The 13858-nt window shown below is 49.4% G+C and overlaps 2 protein-coding genes across 2 annotated transcripts; both read left to right on the forward strand.

Moving 5' to 3' along the window:
* The first annotated feature begins 2723 nt into the window (after positions 1-2723).
* LOC125506003 (peroxidase 50-like) lies at positions 2724-4272 on the forward strand. The gene is made up of 4 exons (XM_048670888.1): positions 2724-3020; positions 3106-3300; positions 3378-3543; positions 3630-4272. Exons 1-4 carry the CDS (start codon positions 2814-2816, stop codon positions 4022-4024), a joined length of 963 nt encoding a protein of 320 aa, XP_048526845.1. The 5' UTR covers positions 2724-2813; the 3' UTR covers positions 4025-4272.
* A 2992-nt stretch (positions 4273-7264) lies between these two features.
* LOC125510680 (peroxidase 35-like) lies at positions 7265-9765 on the forward strand. Its single transcript, XM_048675929.1, has 4 exons — positions 7265-7745; positions 7870-8070; positions 8209-8374; positions 9031-9765. Exons 1-4 carry the CDS (start codon positions 7536-7538, stop codon positions 9429-9431), a joined length of 978 nt encoding a protein of 325 aa, XP_048531886.1. The 5' UTR covers positions 7265-7535; the 3' UTR covers positions 9432-9765.
* Positions 9766-13858: the final 4093 nt, after the last annotated feature.

Genomic DNA, 13858 nt, shown 5'->3' on the forward strand with positions numbered 1-13858 from the left:
TTTCTCGAATGCGCACAAACATGCACATCATATATTAAAGATAGAAAGAGGATAAAGAGCCCCTCTACAACAGTATGGGTAACCTGCCATTGTTGTCTCGCTTTTGTACTCTTGTTTGTTGATGTCTTTAGCCTCGTTGCTTTGCATCAAATTTAATAAATATAGTTTTGTGTATCACAATTATATAGAGATTGGGGTTCTAACCTACTTTTTGAAAGAAAAAAAAACTTTACCATTGGCGGCATGACCTTTTTTTTCTATTTTATTTCGTTCGTCGGTTCATGTTGGCTATGTTCATTTTAATCATGCAAATGCCAAATATACACTCATTATGCATTTTGCATTGTATGCGTTTAATGCTATTTTATGAATTAATAAAAACATCCTTTATAAATATGAAAATACTAACGCCCACACGTGTGGGGCGTTTGTATCTCGCCCACACGCATGGATCAACGTCTGTTTGTCTTTGCACGAATTTTGGCATATTTTGCCAGATTTTTTATGTCACGTAGGACTGGGCTGTTGTGTGGGCATTCATTCAATCGCCCACACGACCATTTCACCACGTGGAGGGGCTGGTGTGTGGCCGTTTAGCAGTTCGCCCACACGCCAGTTTTCACGCACGCAGAGGGGCTGGTGTGTTGGTGTTTACAAGTTCGCCCACACGCCCGTCTCCTCTCCCATACCCAAAGATGTCAGTTGCCATGTGTTTTTATAGTGTACATGGTAACTGCCCTAGCGTGTTTGTAAGCAAATGGCAACTCTCTTTTTTACCCGAGTTGCCATGTGTTTTGCAGGGTACATGGCAACTGCCCTAGCGTGCTTGTAAGCAGTTGGGAACTCTCTCTTTACCCGAACATGTTTTTTTGCCATGCCTTTTTTGTAGTAGGTGCCAACTCCTAAAGTTTTCAAATCATGATAACTGTAGTAGACCAGGCCATACATGGCAACAACTGCAGTTGTCTAAAAATGGCATCTGGCACTTGACTTGAGATGGCAACTGCAGTTGAACAACCATGTCAACTGCAGTTAAACAAATATGGAAGAGGGTTCGGACCATGGCAACTGCGGGAACACGTGATGACTGTCACGCGGAGCGTGCGGGACCGTGAGTACGGACGTGTAGGTGTATGGGCATTATTTGCTTTGCCCACATGCAGATATGTGGACTGCTTCTTTAGATACCGCACGAAACGTGTGGCCAGACCCCTTAACACCCACATATGTGGGCGTTATCGGGACCCTATAAATAAGTGTATGGGAAAAGTTTCTCTATCTCTAGGATGTCCTCAGGCGATGATGTATACCAGTTGCAAACAAAATTTTGAAGTATTCACAAGCCGCCCTGATATTCTTTTTGTCACAACCCGATCAAAGAGGACTGCTAATTGCCCAGGAAGATGTTTATATTAATGGAAGTGGTTAGTTTGTTTATTGTGCCACATGATCATTTTCAACGCTGGTTACGCGTGGCGTGTCGTCGATGTCGAGCAACTGGCAGTGGCTCCAAATTCCTAGTACATCTTGATCTGCAGAACGCATTAATTTGTTTGCTACTTGACTTATAGTAGTATTATGTTTAGGATGTAGTCATCAAACTATGCCCCCCTAATAATCTGAAGCCGGTGTAGATTGAGTGTCCAATTACTCCTCCTACAAGAACACGGTCCAACAATTGATCATCAGTGAGAAATTGATGAAAAAAGATTAGGTCAAACAAATGGCAAAGATGACAGCATACATAGGTTTCCAACTTGATTCGTGATCAAACTAATGATCAGGGAAGCATATAGTTTGCTGAGTGCGATCGGGAAATGATCCACGTATGTAATCAAATTCGTGATTAAACGCAGCACAGGATGCATTCGATTCAAATCATCTAGATTTTTCTGCGGCGATATAATCATCCATCCAAATACCTCATCGTCAGAAAAGTCATCCCTTTTATATGAAATCCTTATTCTCGGAAGTTTGCCAGAAAGCACCTCCACGGCTTGACAGTGATACAACAATGAAGTAATCTCACTTGAACTAGTAATGCTGATCACAGTGACATGACATCATGCTAGCTGGCACATACTTCCTCCGTTCCAAATTACTTGTCGTAGAAATGAATGTATCTAAAACTAAAAAATGTCTAGATACATTCATTTCTACGACAAGTAATTCCGAACGGAGGGAGTACATGTAAAAATGATATATACACCTGCGTTGTAATTTCACTCGATGGAAACTTACTGATTAACTAGTCATATCAAGCATCGTGTCCATGCTGTCAACGAAGGTCACAGTAAAATTCAGAGTGTTCAATTACTTCTCTACTTGCCCTTTTGAACTGGAGCAGTGAGAGCGTCGCTATTCTCAATCTATTCCCGGGGGTGTGATGAGGAAGCCATTTAGCCAAGCCCGACACTAAAATTCCTTACATGGCAAGTAAGAACTCATGAGCTAGTGCTGAGTATTCCTTGTAGATGATGTAAGCGCCAAGAGTTCATTCAATTGAGACACCGTCACATCAAGGGAAAATGAAATTCCCCAAACATCCCACGCATGCACATCAAGAATCGGTCCTAAACTAGACCAAAACACACGTATCTCTCCATAGATCAAAGATTGTCAACCCTTCTCGATTTCTTCCACAGCGTGGCAAAATCTTGTGTATCACACACCTCGAGCGCCTGTCAAATTAACTACCCAGTACATGATCCTTGTGTGCAAGGCACCTCTTGCACACATATATATAGCCCATCCATTTCTGCACCACATATACTGATATACCAACGAGCTAAGTAGCTCGAGCAAAAAAAAAGATGGCCCGGTGGTCGTCGTGCATGGCGCTGCTCGTCCTCGCCGTCGCCGCGCAGCTCGTCGCGGCCGACCTGTCGCCGGGATACTACGGCAGCAGCTGCCCCAGCCTGGAGAGCATCGTGCGCGGCGTGGTGACGCAGAAGATGGACGACACCATCCGCACCATCGGCTCCACCATCCGCCTCTTCTTCCACGACTGCTTCGTCGAGGTACGTCCGCCGCCTGTACTGATGCTTATGAGTCTTATGAGTTATGATCATCGAGTGATTGATCGACGTGTGTGCATGCGTGCAGGGTTGCGACGCGTCGGTGCTGATCCGGTCGACGCCGGGGAGCCCGACGGAGATGGACGCCGACGACAACAAGTCGCTGGCGTTCGAGGGCTACGAGACGGTGAGGATCGCCAAGGAGGCCGTGGAGGCCGCGTGCCCCGACCTGGTGTCCTGCGCCGACATACTCACCATCGCCACACGGGACGCCATCGCCCTGGTACGCACATGCATATACTGCACGCACACCCTGCATACTGTATTTTCCACTGAATGACATGTTTGATTTGTGTACAGAGCGGCGGGCCCTTCTACCCAGTGGAGCTGGGCAGGCTGGACGGCCTGAGCTCCACGGCCAGCAGCGTGGCCGGCAAGCTGCCGCAGCCCACCAGCACCCTCAACCAGATGGTCGCCATGTTCAGAGCGCACGGGCTCAACATGTCCGACATCGTCGCCCTCTCAGGTGAACCACGCACGCCGCCCAACTGCACCTACTCTTCAGAGCTCCGCGTGGATGTACTAACATAACAGTTCATGGTGGGCGTGCAGCGGCGCACACCGTGGGGCTGGCGCACTGCGGCAAGTTCAGGGAGCGGGTGTACGGCAGCCCGGCGGACGCGACGCTGAACCCCAAGTACGCGGCGTTCCTGAGGACCAAGTGCCCCGCCGACGGCTCGTCGGACCCGATGGTGCTCATGGACCAGGCCACGCCGGCGCTCTTCGACAACCAGTACTACCGGAACCTGCAGGACGGCGGGGGGCTGCTCGCCTCCGACCAGCTCCTCTACAACGACAACCGCACGCGGCCCCTCGTCAACGCGTGGGCCAACAGCACGGCCGCCTTCAGCCGGGGCTTCGTGGCCGCCATGGTCAAGCTCGGCCGCGTCGGGGTCAAGTCCGGCAGCGACGGCAACATACGCAAGCAGTGCGACGTCTTCAACTGATGGCGAGAGGGATCGATCGATCGATGCGTTGGTGTACACCGGGGTTACCACGCTGGCTGAATTAGTGTACGTGCATGCGTCAAAGGTGCATGTGTACACGAAATGTGTGTGTCCGTGACACAGAGTTTCGTTGGGTTTCACAGTTCCGTGTGGCTTGTACATGGTTGTATATGTGTTGTTTGATTCGTTGATTTCGAACGTGCGGGTTATATATGCAAATAAAATGAATAAAGCATTCTCCATAAGTACTAGTAGCATCACGTGGATGAAAACCGCATTGAAGTCGGCCGATGGTCCAAAGTAAACGTTTTGGTAAGTTCAGAGATTGTTTCCGACTGTTTAAAGATTGTGAGGCTAAAAGCAAAACTTGTTGCAGAGTTCAAAATCTAAAATTAGGCTTTTTGTCAATGAACAAATCAAGCACTCACCAAAAGTAATGTGCCAGGTGTGCCATAGCACGCCCAGATTAAAAAAAACATTTTTTCATCATGTAAAAATTAACTGATTTTTAAGGCCCGTGGAAGCTAATTGAAATATACTTCAATTGTTTTAAAGTGTGCACACCCTTCATTTTATTTCCAAGTCCGCCGCTTATTGGCTAGTATTTATTCACAAAAAAAAACTTATTGGCTAGTACTATGTCGTTTTGCTGTCTTATGAACGGAATTTACCTGTACCTAGTTACCAAGGTCACAGGGATTTTTGGAGTTGAACTAGTAGTTTTCCTTCAAAAAGAACTAGTTTTGATTTGCTAAATATTGTTTTTGTGACGAAGGATATTATATTAATATCGACATAAACTATATGCTCTTGACTCACAACATTCCTCTCAGTAAACCTTGGGCAGCCCACGTGTTCTTGGTCGATGATTAGTTTTCCAAATGAAGCGTCAGGGCTTCGAATCCGTGTCAATTGTTGGGCAAACACTTCTGGACACAAAACACGGCATCTCGTCACCGATATGTACAGCCCGACCTTGACAGGGGGTGAAAATCTCAAGCGAAATCAGCCACCTCCAGCAAGTTAGTCGACCAAAATGTTCGGAAAAGACAAGCATATACGCTGAGGCTGAGCACATTATTATAGTTTCGACGGTAACTTCCTCCCAGCTTACCTCCACAGGTTCACCTCTCCGTTTCGTGATCGTAACAAACCAAAGAATCTCCAAGCTTAGTCCATTACACACACGCGCGCGCGCCTTTTCCAAGCCCAGGAACCAGCCCTGGCGAGCTTGGCGCTCCGATGATGGACCTGGCGAGTGAGTCTCCGGAGACCCGAAGCCGCCCGTGCTAGGGACCCAACAACCGCCCCGGAAATGGACGTGCCAACCGAACCGATCCAAGTCGCCTCATTTCATTACACATTATCTGTCGCCGGATAACTTCCCGGCGCGGGCCACCTCGCCTGAAACAAACGATCCAAGTCCATAATGTCTCCCTCAGCTGAATCAACTTGGGCTTGGTTTAATTGTCTGAAACTCCGACCGCACAGAACTGTCGCCTGTTTCCCTCTTCAGAAAACAGAACCGTTGCTTTTTTATTTGAAGGCAAAAAAGAACTCCTCTTTTTAGAACTGCTGCTTGTTTATTTTGTCAGGACTTGGGGAGCCATCAGCAGCCATGCTTGACGAGGGCCGTGTTTCAAACCATGGGCCGGGCAATCTATCGTGCTACAGCGGCGGGCGCTAGCTGCTGCAGTGAGCCGTTGGGGCCGCGGCCCCGCGGAAGAGCGGACACTAAATGGACTTTCACGTCAGGCCAGCCATAGTGAGGTAACTCAGGTAGTAACTTAACGCATCCCAAAATAATTTTGCTTATGTGACAAGTATATAATAAGGAGAGAGGTGCTTGGAGTAACATAATATGTTACTGTAACATAGCGCTTCCCGAGGTAAAATAAGTCTATAAGGCAATAAATGAAACAAACCATGACACTATTACTAAGATACTTTGCACTACGAGGATAGTAACTTAGACTAGTGTCATGCATATGACATGACACTAGTCTAACTTACTCCCCACTATGACCAGCCTCACACTCGCACAACTCGTCAGAACTCAAAAGGCGCGTTTCATAAAAAAGACGAGGACAAATTAAGATCAAAAGGCGCGCCATTTCCCACTTAAAAAAGGCATGTCGGCTCATGTCAGTGTCCTTTCCACCGGCCTACGCTCTGGATCAAACACTCCACTGCAGTTTCTCAAAAAAAAAGTCCGCTGCATGCTCCGAGAGAAAATAAAAACTCCGCTCCATGCATGCCGTCAACATCGACGGATAAATGGACTGGACTACACGTAACATGGTGTTGGAAACGGCGAGTGCAATCCAAGTCATTCCAACAGACATGGCGGCTCCCCTCAAAAAGAAAAACATGGCGGCCAGAGCTTTTTTTTTTAAGAAGGAAACGTGGTGGCGAGTGGGGAGCGGCCAGCTGGTGAAAGGCCTTTCAGGTGGGCGGCATGGCTGTGAAAACGCGAAAGAGCACATGAATGCCGCCTGCTCCGGCGCTGGATCTCGTCTCCTACTGTAGACGTAGCTGGTGCTCGTCTCTATGCCGTCGTCTCGGACCATTAAACCTGCTCCGGGCTTGTCATGCCGTACCTCGGCCTTGTGTAACTCTACAAAACTCTATTCTCCTCTACAAACCTGCTCCGGGCCGGGGACAAACAACCCATCTTGGCCGCGTTCGCCTTTCCAGAGAGGCCGCCTGACCCAGAAGCCAACCCTGTCTGCTCTGTCCATTTCCGCACCGGCTATGCTGCGCACGGAACTGGCTGTTTCCTGGGTTCAGTTTGTGTTATCCAGCAAAAAGAAGCCCAACCCACAGAATCACACTGCATCATTAGTGGCCGATTTTGTGAGTCGCTAGCGTGCACTCGGAGCGAGCGTGGTCATTTGTGCCACCAGAAAAGGCTTTCACGTACTACAGAGCACACGCATGACGGAGCCCCCACCAACCGCGCCATGTGGAGGTTGCGAGTCCCACGCATGTTTGCAGCGCGAGCGGGCAGAGCCGGTGTGCGATGTCCGTGATGAGCCCGGACGCGGACAGACAGACGCATGCGTCCACGTGGGGACGCCCCCGGCTTCTCTCTGGATCGCGCTCGCCGCTGCATCCATCCATCCACCGCGCGCCGCGCACGCATCTCGAGGCGAGCGCCGCCTCGCTCACCACTGTACCAGACTGGATACGTCCGTCCAGGAGCCATCACCACCTCTCCCCCACGCTCCGAGAGAAAGCTTGGCTTCTACTACTACTCCAGCACAATAACTAGGCCACCCACAAACACACCCGCACCCGCACCCGCACACGGCCGCGGCGACAGACACCCAACGCCATCGTCATCATCACCGCCACCGCCACCGCCACAGCTTCTTCTAGATAGCTCGTACTACTACCGTGCCGTCGTCATTAGCCGTGGGAGCAGAGCCTGGACGAGTCCCAGATCGGTCGGCACCGGGAGGCATTCAGGCGTGGGAGCTAGATACTAGGTAGAGCGCAGTGCGGCGGCATGGGCGCCGGGATTAGGATCTTGGCGGTGGCGCTGCTGGCGCTCGCGGCTGCCGGCGGCGCGGCGGCGCAGCTCCGGCAGGGCTACTACTCCGCCAGCTGCCCCAACGTGGAGGCCATCGTGCAGGCCGCGGTCGCCCTCAAGGTCCAGCAGACGCCCGTCGCCGTCGGCGCCACCGTCCGCCTCTTCTTCCACGACTGCTTCGTCCAGGTGCCGCTCGATGCCCCTGCATCTAATCTACCAGCATTTCATTTTCAATCCCCTGTCTGCCTTTGAGTGCCGCCCGGCCTGACGACCATGAGTGGCGCCCGGCCTGACGACCATGCGTGTGCAGGGATGCGACGCGTCGGTCATCATCGTGTCGACGGCGAACAACACGGCGGAGAAGGACCACGTGAGCAACCTCTCCCTCGCCGGCGACGGCTTCGACACCGTCATCAAGGCCAAGGCGGCCGTGGACACGCAGTGCCCGAGCCCCAACCTGGTCTCCTGCGCGGACATCCTCACCATGGCCACCCGGGACGTCATCGGCCTGGTACGCGCACGCATCACGCACGCCGCCCTTTCTAGATCCACCAAAAGCGTCCGAGCTTTCGATGCCTGCATACATATATCATTATCAGCAATACAAACAACAATGCCTCTGAAAGCATCTTTGCCGTGACGCGCGCAGGCCGGCGGCCCGGCGTACCCCGTGGAGCTGGGGAGGCTGGACGGGCTGGTGTCGACGGCGAGCAACGTCGACGGGAACCTGCCGCCGCCGTCGTTCAACCTGGACCAGCTGACGGCGATGTTCGCCGCCAACAACCTGTCCCAGGCCGACATGATTGCGCTCTCCGGTAAGGCCAGGCAATTATTAAAGAGTTGTTTACTAACCGCCCCTGCCATTGCCAACCCCCGAATTACTTTAGCTGCCTCTGTACTAGTCAGGAAGTACCCCATGTGCTCTGTTTTCCTGTCTTGCAACCCACACAAAGCCGGGCGAAAAGGGCTGGATTCTGCGTGCTGATCGAGGGATTTTTGTTGGGACGACAGTAGAAATAATGTGGTTCATCGTTAGCACTGTCAGTAAGTACATATTTTTAGTTATCCCGTTAGACTGAGCTTGATGATAGTGGAGTGTGCGTGCACTGTAGCTGGCTGCGGGTCGGTAGTATAGATCTGAAAGGGGTCAAACTGTGGAGGACTAGCTGTACTGCCTTTGCTTGCACGTGAAAGAAAGGCCATCTGCATTATTGGCATATCCATCCTTTTGCCACGACCCAGAAGCGTCCAACAGCTTGATTTCGGCCCATCCGTTGGCATACCATGGGCCGGCAAGATGAGCTGTTAATACATGAAGGAAAAAACTGTAGGCTCAGACCCAATGTACAATCGTATGGCATCTTGGCACGAAATCTGCAGAACCTGTACGCGATCGTGTGTAATACTGTACGAATTTTGGCACCCGTGACCTGAAGAAAACAAATGCGGCGTTGTTGTTTGTTGTTTGCAGCGGCGCACACGGTGGGGTTCGCGCACTGCGGGACGTTCACGGGCCGGATCCAGACGGCGGCGGCGGACCCGACGATGGACCCGGGGTACGCGTCGCAGCTGCTGGCGGCGTGCCCGGCCGGGGTGGACCCCAACGTGGCGCTGGAGATCGACCCGGTGACGCCGCACGCCTTCGACAACCAGTACTTCATCAACCTGCAGAAGGGGATGGGCCTGCTCACCTCCGACCAGGTCCTCTACGCCGACGCCCGCTCGCGCCCCACCGTCGACGCCTGGGCGGCCAACAGCTCCGACTTCGAGGCCGCCTTCGTCGCCGCCATGACCAGCCTCGGCCGCGTCGGCGTCAAGACGGACCCCGCGCTCGGCAACATCCGCCGCGACTGCGCCGTGCTCAACAGCTGAAGCTGATTTGTGTTGGCTGAAGCGGGAGAACAAGATGCAGTGCAGGCTCGATCGATGCTTGGGGATATGATATGGATATATCCTGTCGTCAACTGTTCATATTTAGCTTGGCCGCTCGATGGGGTGGTGCTGAGATTATAATACAGGTAGCTTTCGAGACACAGGTCTAGTTCTAATCCATCAGAAGGTTAATGGTTGAGGAGTCTGTTCGAGTTGAGCATCATTTGTTGTTTTGATCTGCCATTGTTGCGTGTCGTTCGATTACTTAGAGCCGAATGTATTAATTGTGTGTTTAATATGGAAGCGAGATTCATTTGAATGTTTGCTTCGAATATACACGCTTGTTAAACCCCCGACCACTCCTTACATGTAAACCCTCGACCGCATTTGGTACGTCCGTTTCGTTTGGTTTCAAACGGACACAAAACACGTTGCGGTTTGGGCAGGGCCGGTCCTAAGAATTCGAGGGCCCGGGGCGAAACTAAAACTCGGAGCCCCTTATCTAATATAAACATTTTTTTGCGAAGTAAAGGAGCTTTATTACTCAGAAGAAGTGTTACAATCCAGAGGCCATAGGTCCTCGATACATGGTGGAGCCGAGGTCAACCACACCGCAGTTGTGCTCTCGGTGCGGCTATAATTGGCCAAACGATCTGCAACACTGTTTTGGCTACGGTGAATTCTCTGAGGATAAAACTTCCTACTGACTAACAACTCTTTGATCTCTCTAACTATATGACCATAAGCAGAGCGCTCAAGACCCTGATTCCGTAAAGACGAGAGCGCCTCCGATGTGTTCGACTGTACAATAACCGGGAGCGAGGAATGTTGGATAGCCAATGCCATCCCTTGCATGATCGCATGTAGTTCAGCTTCCAAAGGGTCATTGCAATAGAAGATCACGCGGTACGCCGAGAAAATAATATGACCATTGTGATCACGTAATACCATACCTGTTGCCGCTGATCCGTCGGTACCACTAAAAGAACCATCAACCGAGAGTGCTACCCGGCCTTGTGGTGGTTTGGGCCACGGCGCTGCTGCTGGCGCCGTCTTCACTGCCTTGCTTGGGAGAGCCGAAGATGGCATCTTCCCCTTGAGAATTTCCTCTGTAGTATACCGGCCTGCCAGGCACACCGATCTGTAGTAGCTATCCAAAAATTCGACCGTCACATGAACTGGAGGGGTTTCCATGCCATGAGTGAGATCGTTCCTTAGCTGCCAGATACGCCAGCATAACATAATAATCATGTCACGAACAGCATCAGAACAGCTCGATAACAGATGTAGGATCCACTCCTTGCCATTATCCACCAGCAACTTGTCATCTGGGAGAGGCCATCTCTCCCTCATACTGGTCCACACCATTCTAGCATGAGAGCACGCCACCAGGGCATGGTATGAACCTTCCTCCTCTCGGCCACATACTGGGCATGTTGATCTGGTCGCCAGATGCCTGAGCATCTTGCAACTCTGTGTTGGAAGGGCTCCAGTAGCAGCTTTCCACATTGTAATCTTCATTTTTTGAGGGACCGAGGACTTCCAGACGCAATTCCACAAGCTACGTCGCCCACCCGGGACGCACTGCAAGCCCCGCCGCTAACACCAGCGACATGATCACATGTTGCGAGGGTGTTGGCACTTCTCACTATAAAAATCCCGCTCTTTTCTGGTTCCCATGCGACAAAATCAGCACGCTGCCTTGGAGATGTGCGTATCCTCAAAATATGTTGTATAAACATTATAACAATGATAAAGAATATGGGATTTATAATTAGCTCACTTACGCTTGTATACCTGCTGCCGTAACATGATTTGTACCCTGGTGTGTAGGTGATCCTCTTGTGAAATCCACAAGTGTGCGATCAGGACGAGTCCTCATAATTCTGGCACTGTGTGCTCGACACGGTACTTCCATTGTCTGGGTTTATTAGTCGCCTACGAGTTTTGAGCATATTTTTTACCTATAATTTGACAAATAAACCATGTGTTATATCTCACGAAATCATAGAAAACATCCTTTTTATGAGTTAAATGTAACCAGCTTTAGGGTCAAAATTCAAGAGGATCTAATAAATCTGGACACAAATATAGAATGGTCTGAATAAACACGTAAATAAACCCTAAATCCATATTTATATGTTGAATCGTGCAAGTTAAGTGTCATGTATGCAGAAGTAAACTAGTTAGTTCAAGCGAGGAATGGTAACATGATGTACCTGGGATCGGTTAAATCGGCGTCGGTAATCGGACGACCAGCACTCGATGATGATACAATATGAATTGGCATCAGGCTTGGCGGAGGTGCTCGACTATGTGTATTGGATTCCGATGATCAGGGCCCCAGAATAGGGAATCACCTCGGCCTGAGAGCAACAAATCGATTCGGTGACAGCCGCTGGCAAGAGAAACAGGAAGAGCGATTTGAATTTTGAAGGGGAAAACGGGGTACACATCGATGGGGAAAGTCGCGATCGTAGGAAGGTTGCGTATCTGCGCGATCGAAGGAAGGGTTGCCTTCTAAGATCCCTACATCACTCGCCTGCCTCGCTGAGCAAGGCCCATGGGCTAAGTGCGTACACCTCGGGAGGGGGCCCCCTGATCTTGGGGGACCCGGGGCGGCCGCCCCCCCTGCCCCCCTCAGGGCCGGCCCTGGGTTTGGGTTGAAACGGACACGAAACACGGTCCACCGCGCCGACGCAAGCAGTCCGTCCGCGACCCATTTCCGGTTCAAATGTGGGTTGCGTTTGCGTTGATGATGACTATGTGAGATGAAACTAAGATGATGGCTATTTAAGCTATCGTTTACCAAACATTGCAAGGCCTAACGGCCCCACTCTTGGCTTGCAAGCCAAGATGGCACTCTCTTCCTTCTGATAGGACTGATTGCTGGCTCATCTAGGTTTCTCGCCATCGAGCCTCGTGAAGAGCTGCTGACACCCCCTCGTTCTTGAGAATTGGCTTGTCCTCAAGCTGATGCACAATGAAACTTCAGCTTCACGGAATCTTCACCTTCCCAAGTGGATGCATGAGGTGTGAAATATGACCTTTCAATTAAGATTACTGGAATAGTGTGAGGCCCAATTTGACGCATTCTACGCTGAATAATTCTGACAGAACCTGACATTCAATCAAGGAAGAAGGCGGAAATTTCCGACCTTACATAGGAGGAGCTGCCACTTTCTTCAGCCGGGAAACATGAAAAACCGGATGAATTTGACTGGTAGCCAGCAAAGCAAGCTTGTGAACAACAACACCAATTTCAGCAAGAAATCTCATAAGGCCAAAATACTTGAAAGCCAGCTTGTCATCTGCATGATGAACAACTTAAGACTACACATATGGTTGAAGTTTAAAAAAACACATTATCACCCACAATGAAACTCCATTTAGTTATGTGCTTAACAGCCCGAGATTTCTGGTGTTGTTGTGCTCTTAAAACATATTATCGAATGGGCTCATTAACAACTGCTCTGGAATCTAATTAGGATTTAGATTTGAATGAGCCACAATATCTTCATAAGTAATACCAACATAACAAGGAGTGCGACCACACAAGATCTCAAAAGGTGTTTTTATAATCACCCAGTTACGTTGTGACGTTTAGCACACAAGGTGTTCCTCCGGTATTCGGGAGTTGCATAATCTCATAGTCTGAGGAACATGTATAAGTCATGAAGAAAGCAATAGTAGAAAAACTAAACGACCATTATGCTAAGCTAACGGATGGGTCTTGTTCATCACATCATTCTCTAATGATGTGATCCCGTTCATTAAATAACAACACATGTCTATGGCTAGGAAACTTAACCATCTTTGATTAACGAGCTAGTCAAGTATAGGCATACTAGGGACACTATGTTTGTCTATGTATTCACACATGTACTAAGTTTTCGGTTAATACAATTCTAGCATGAATAATAAACATCTATCATGATACAAGGAAATATAAATAACAACTTTATTATTGCCTCTAGGGCATATTTCCTTCAAAGATGATAAGTAATACTCATCTGTAATGAGGCTCCAATTTTTGTAACTAAGTTTTTCCAAAAGGTGTTTGTGAACAATGGACCCCAATCTAAAATAATGTATAGAGGCATGCCATGAAGCTTATAAACATTTTCCAAAAATATCTCAGCCACTTTTTGAGAATTCAAAGGATGTTTCAATGGTAAGAAATGTGCATATGTTAAAACTTGTCAATGAACACTAGTACACATTCATACCCACAAGAAGAAGGTAATCCAGAAATGAAATCCATTGTCATAATTTTCCCATGATTTGGAAGGAACTAGAAGAGGACAAAGCAAACCAGGTTAGTTTACTCGTTTAGACTTTGCTTATTGACAAACCACACAAGATTGCACCATTTGTTTAATAAATTGTTTCATTCATGTCTATCTGAATAAGGCATGATTTTGTTT

This window comes from Triticum urartu, chromosome 5, assembly GCF_003073215.2.
Source record: "Triticum urartu cultivar G1812 chromosome 5, Tu2.1, whole genome shotgun sequence".
Taxonomy (NCBI): domain Eukaryota; kingdom Viridiplantae; phylum Streptophyta; class Magnoliopsida; order Poales; family Poaceae; genus Triticum; species Triticum urartu.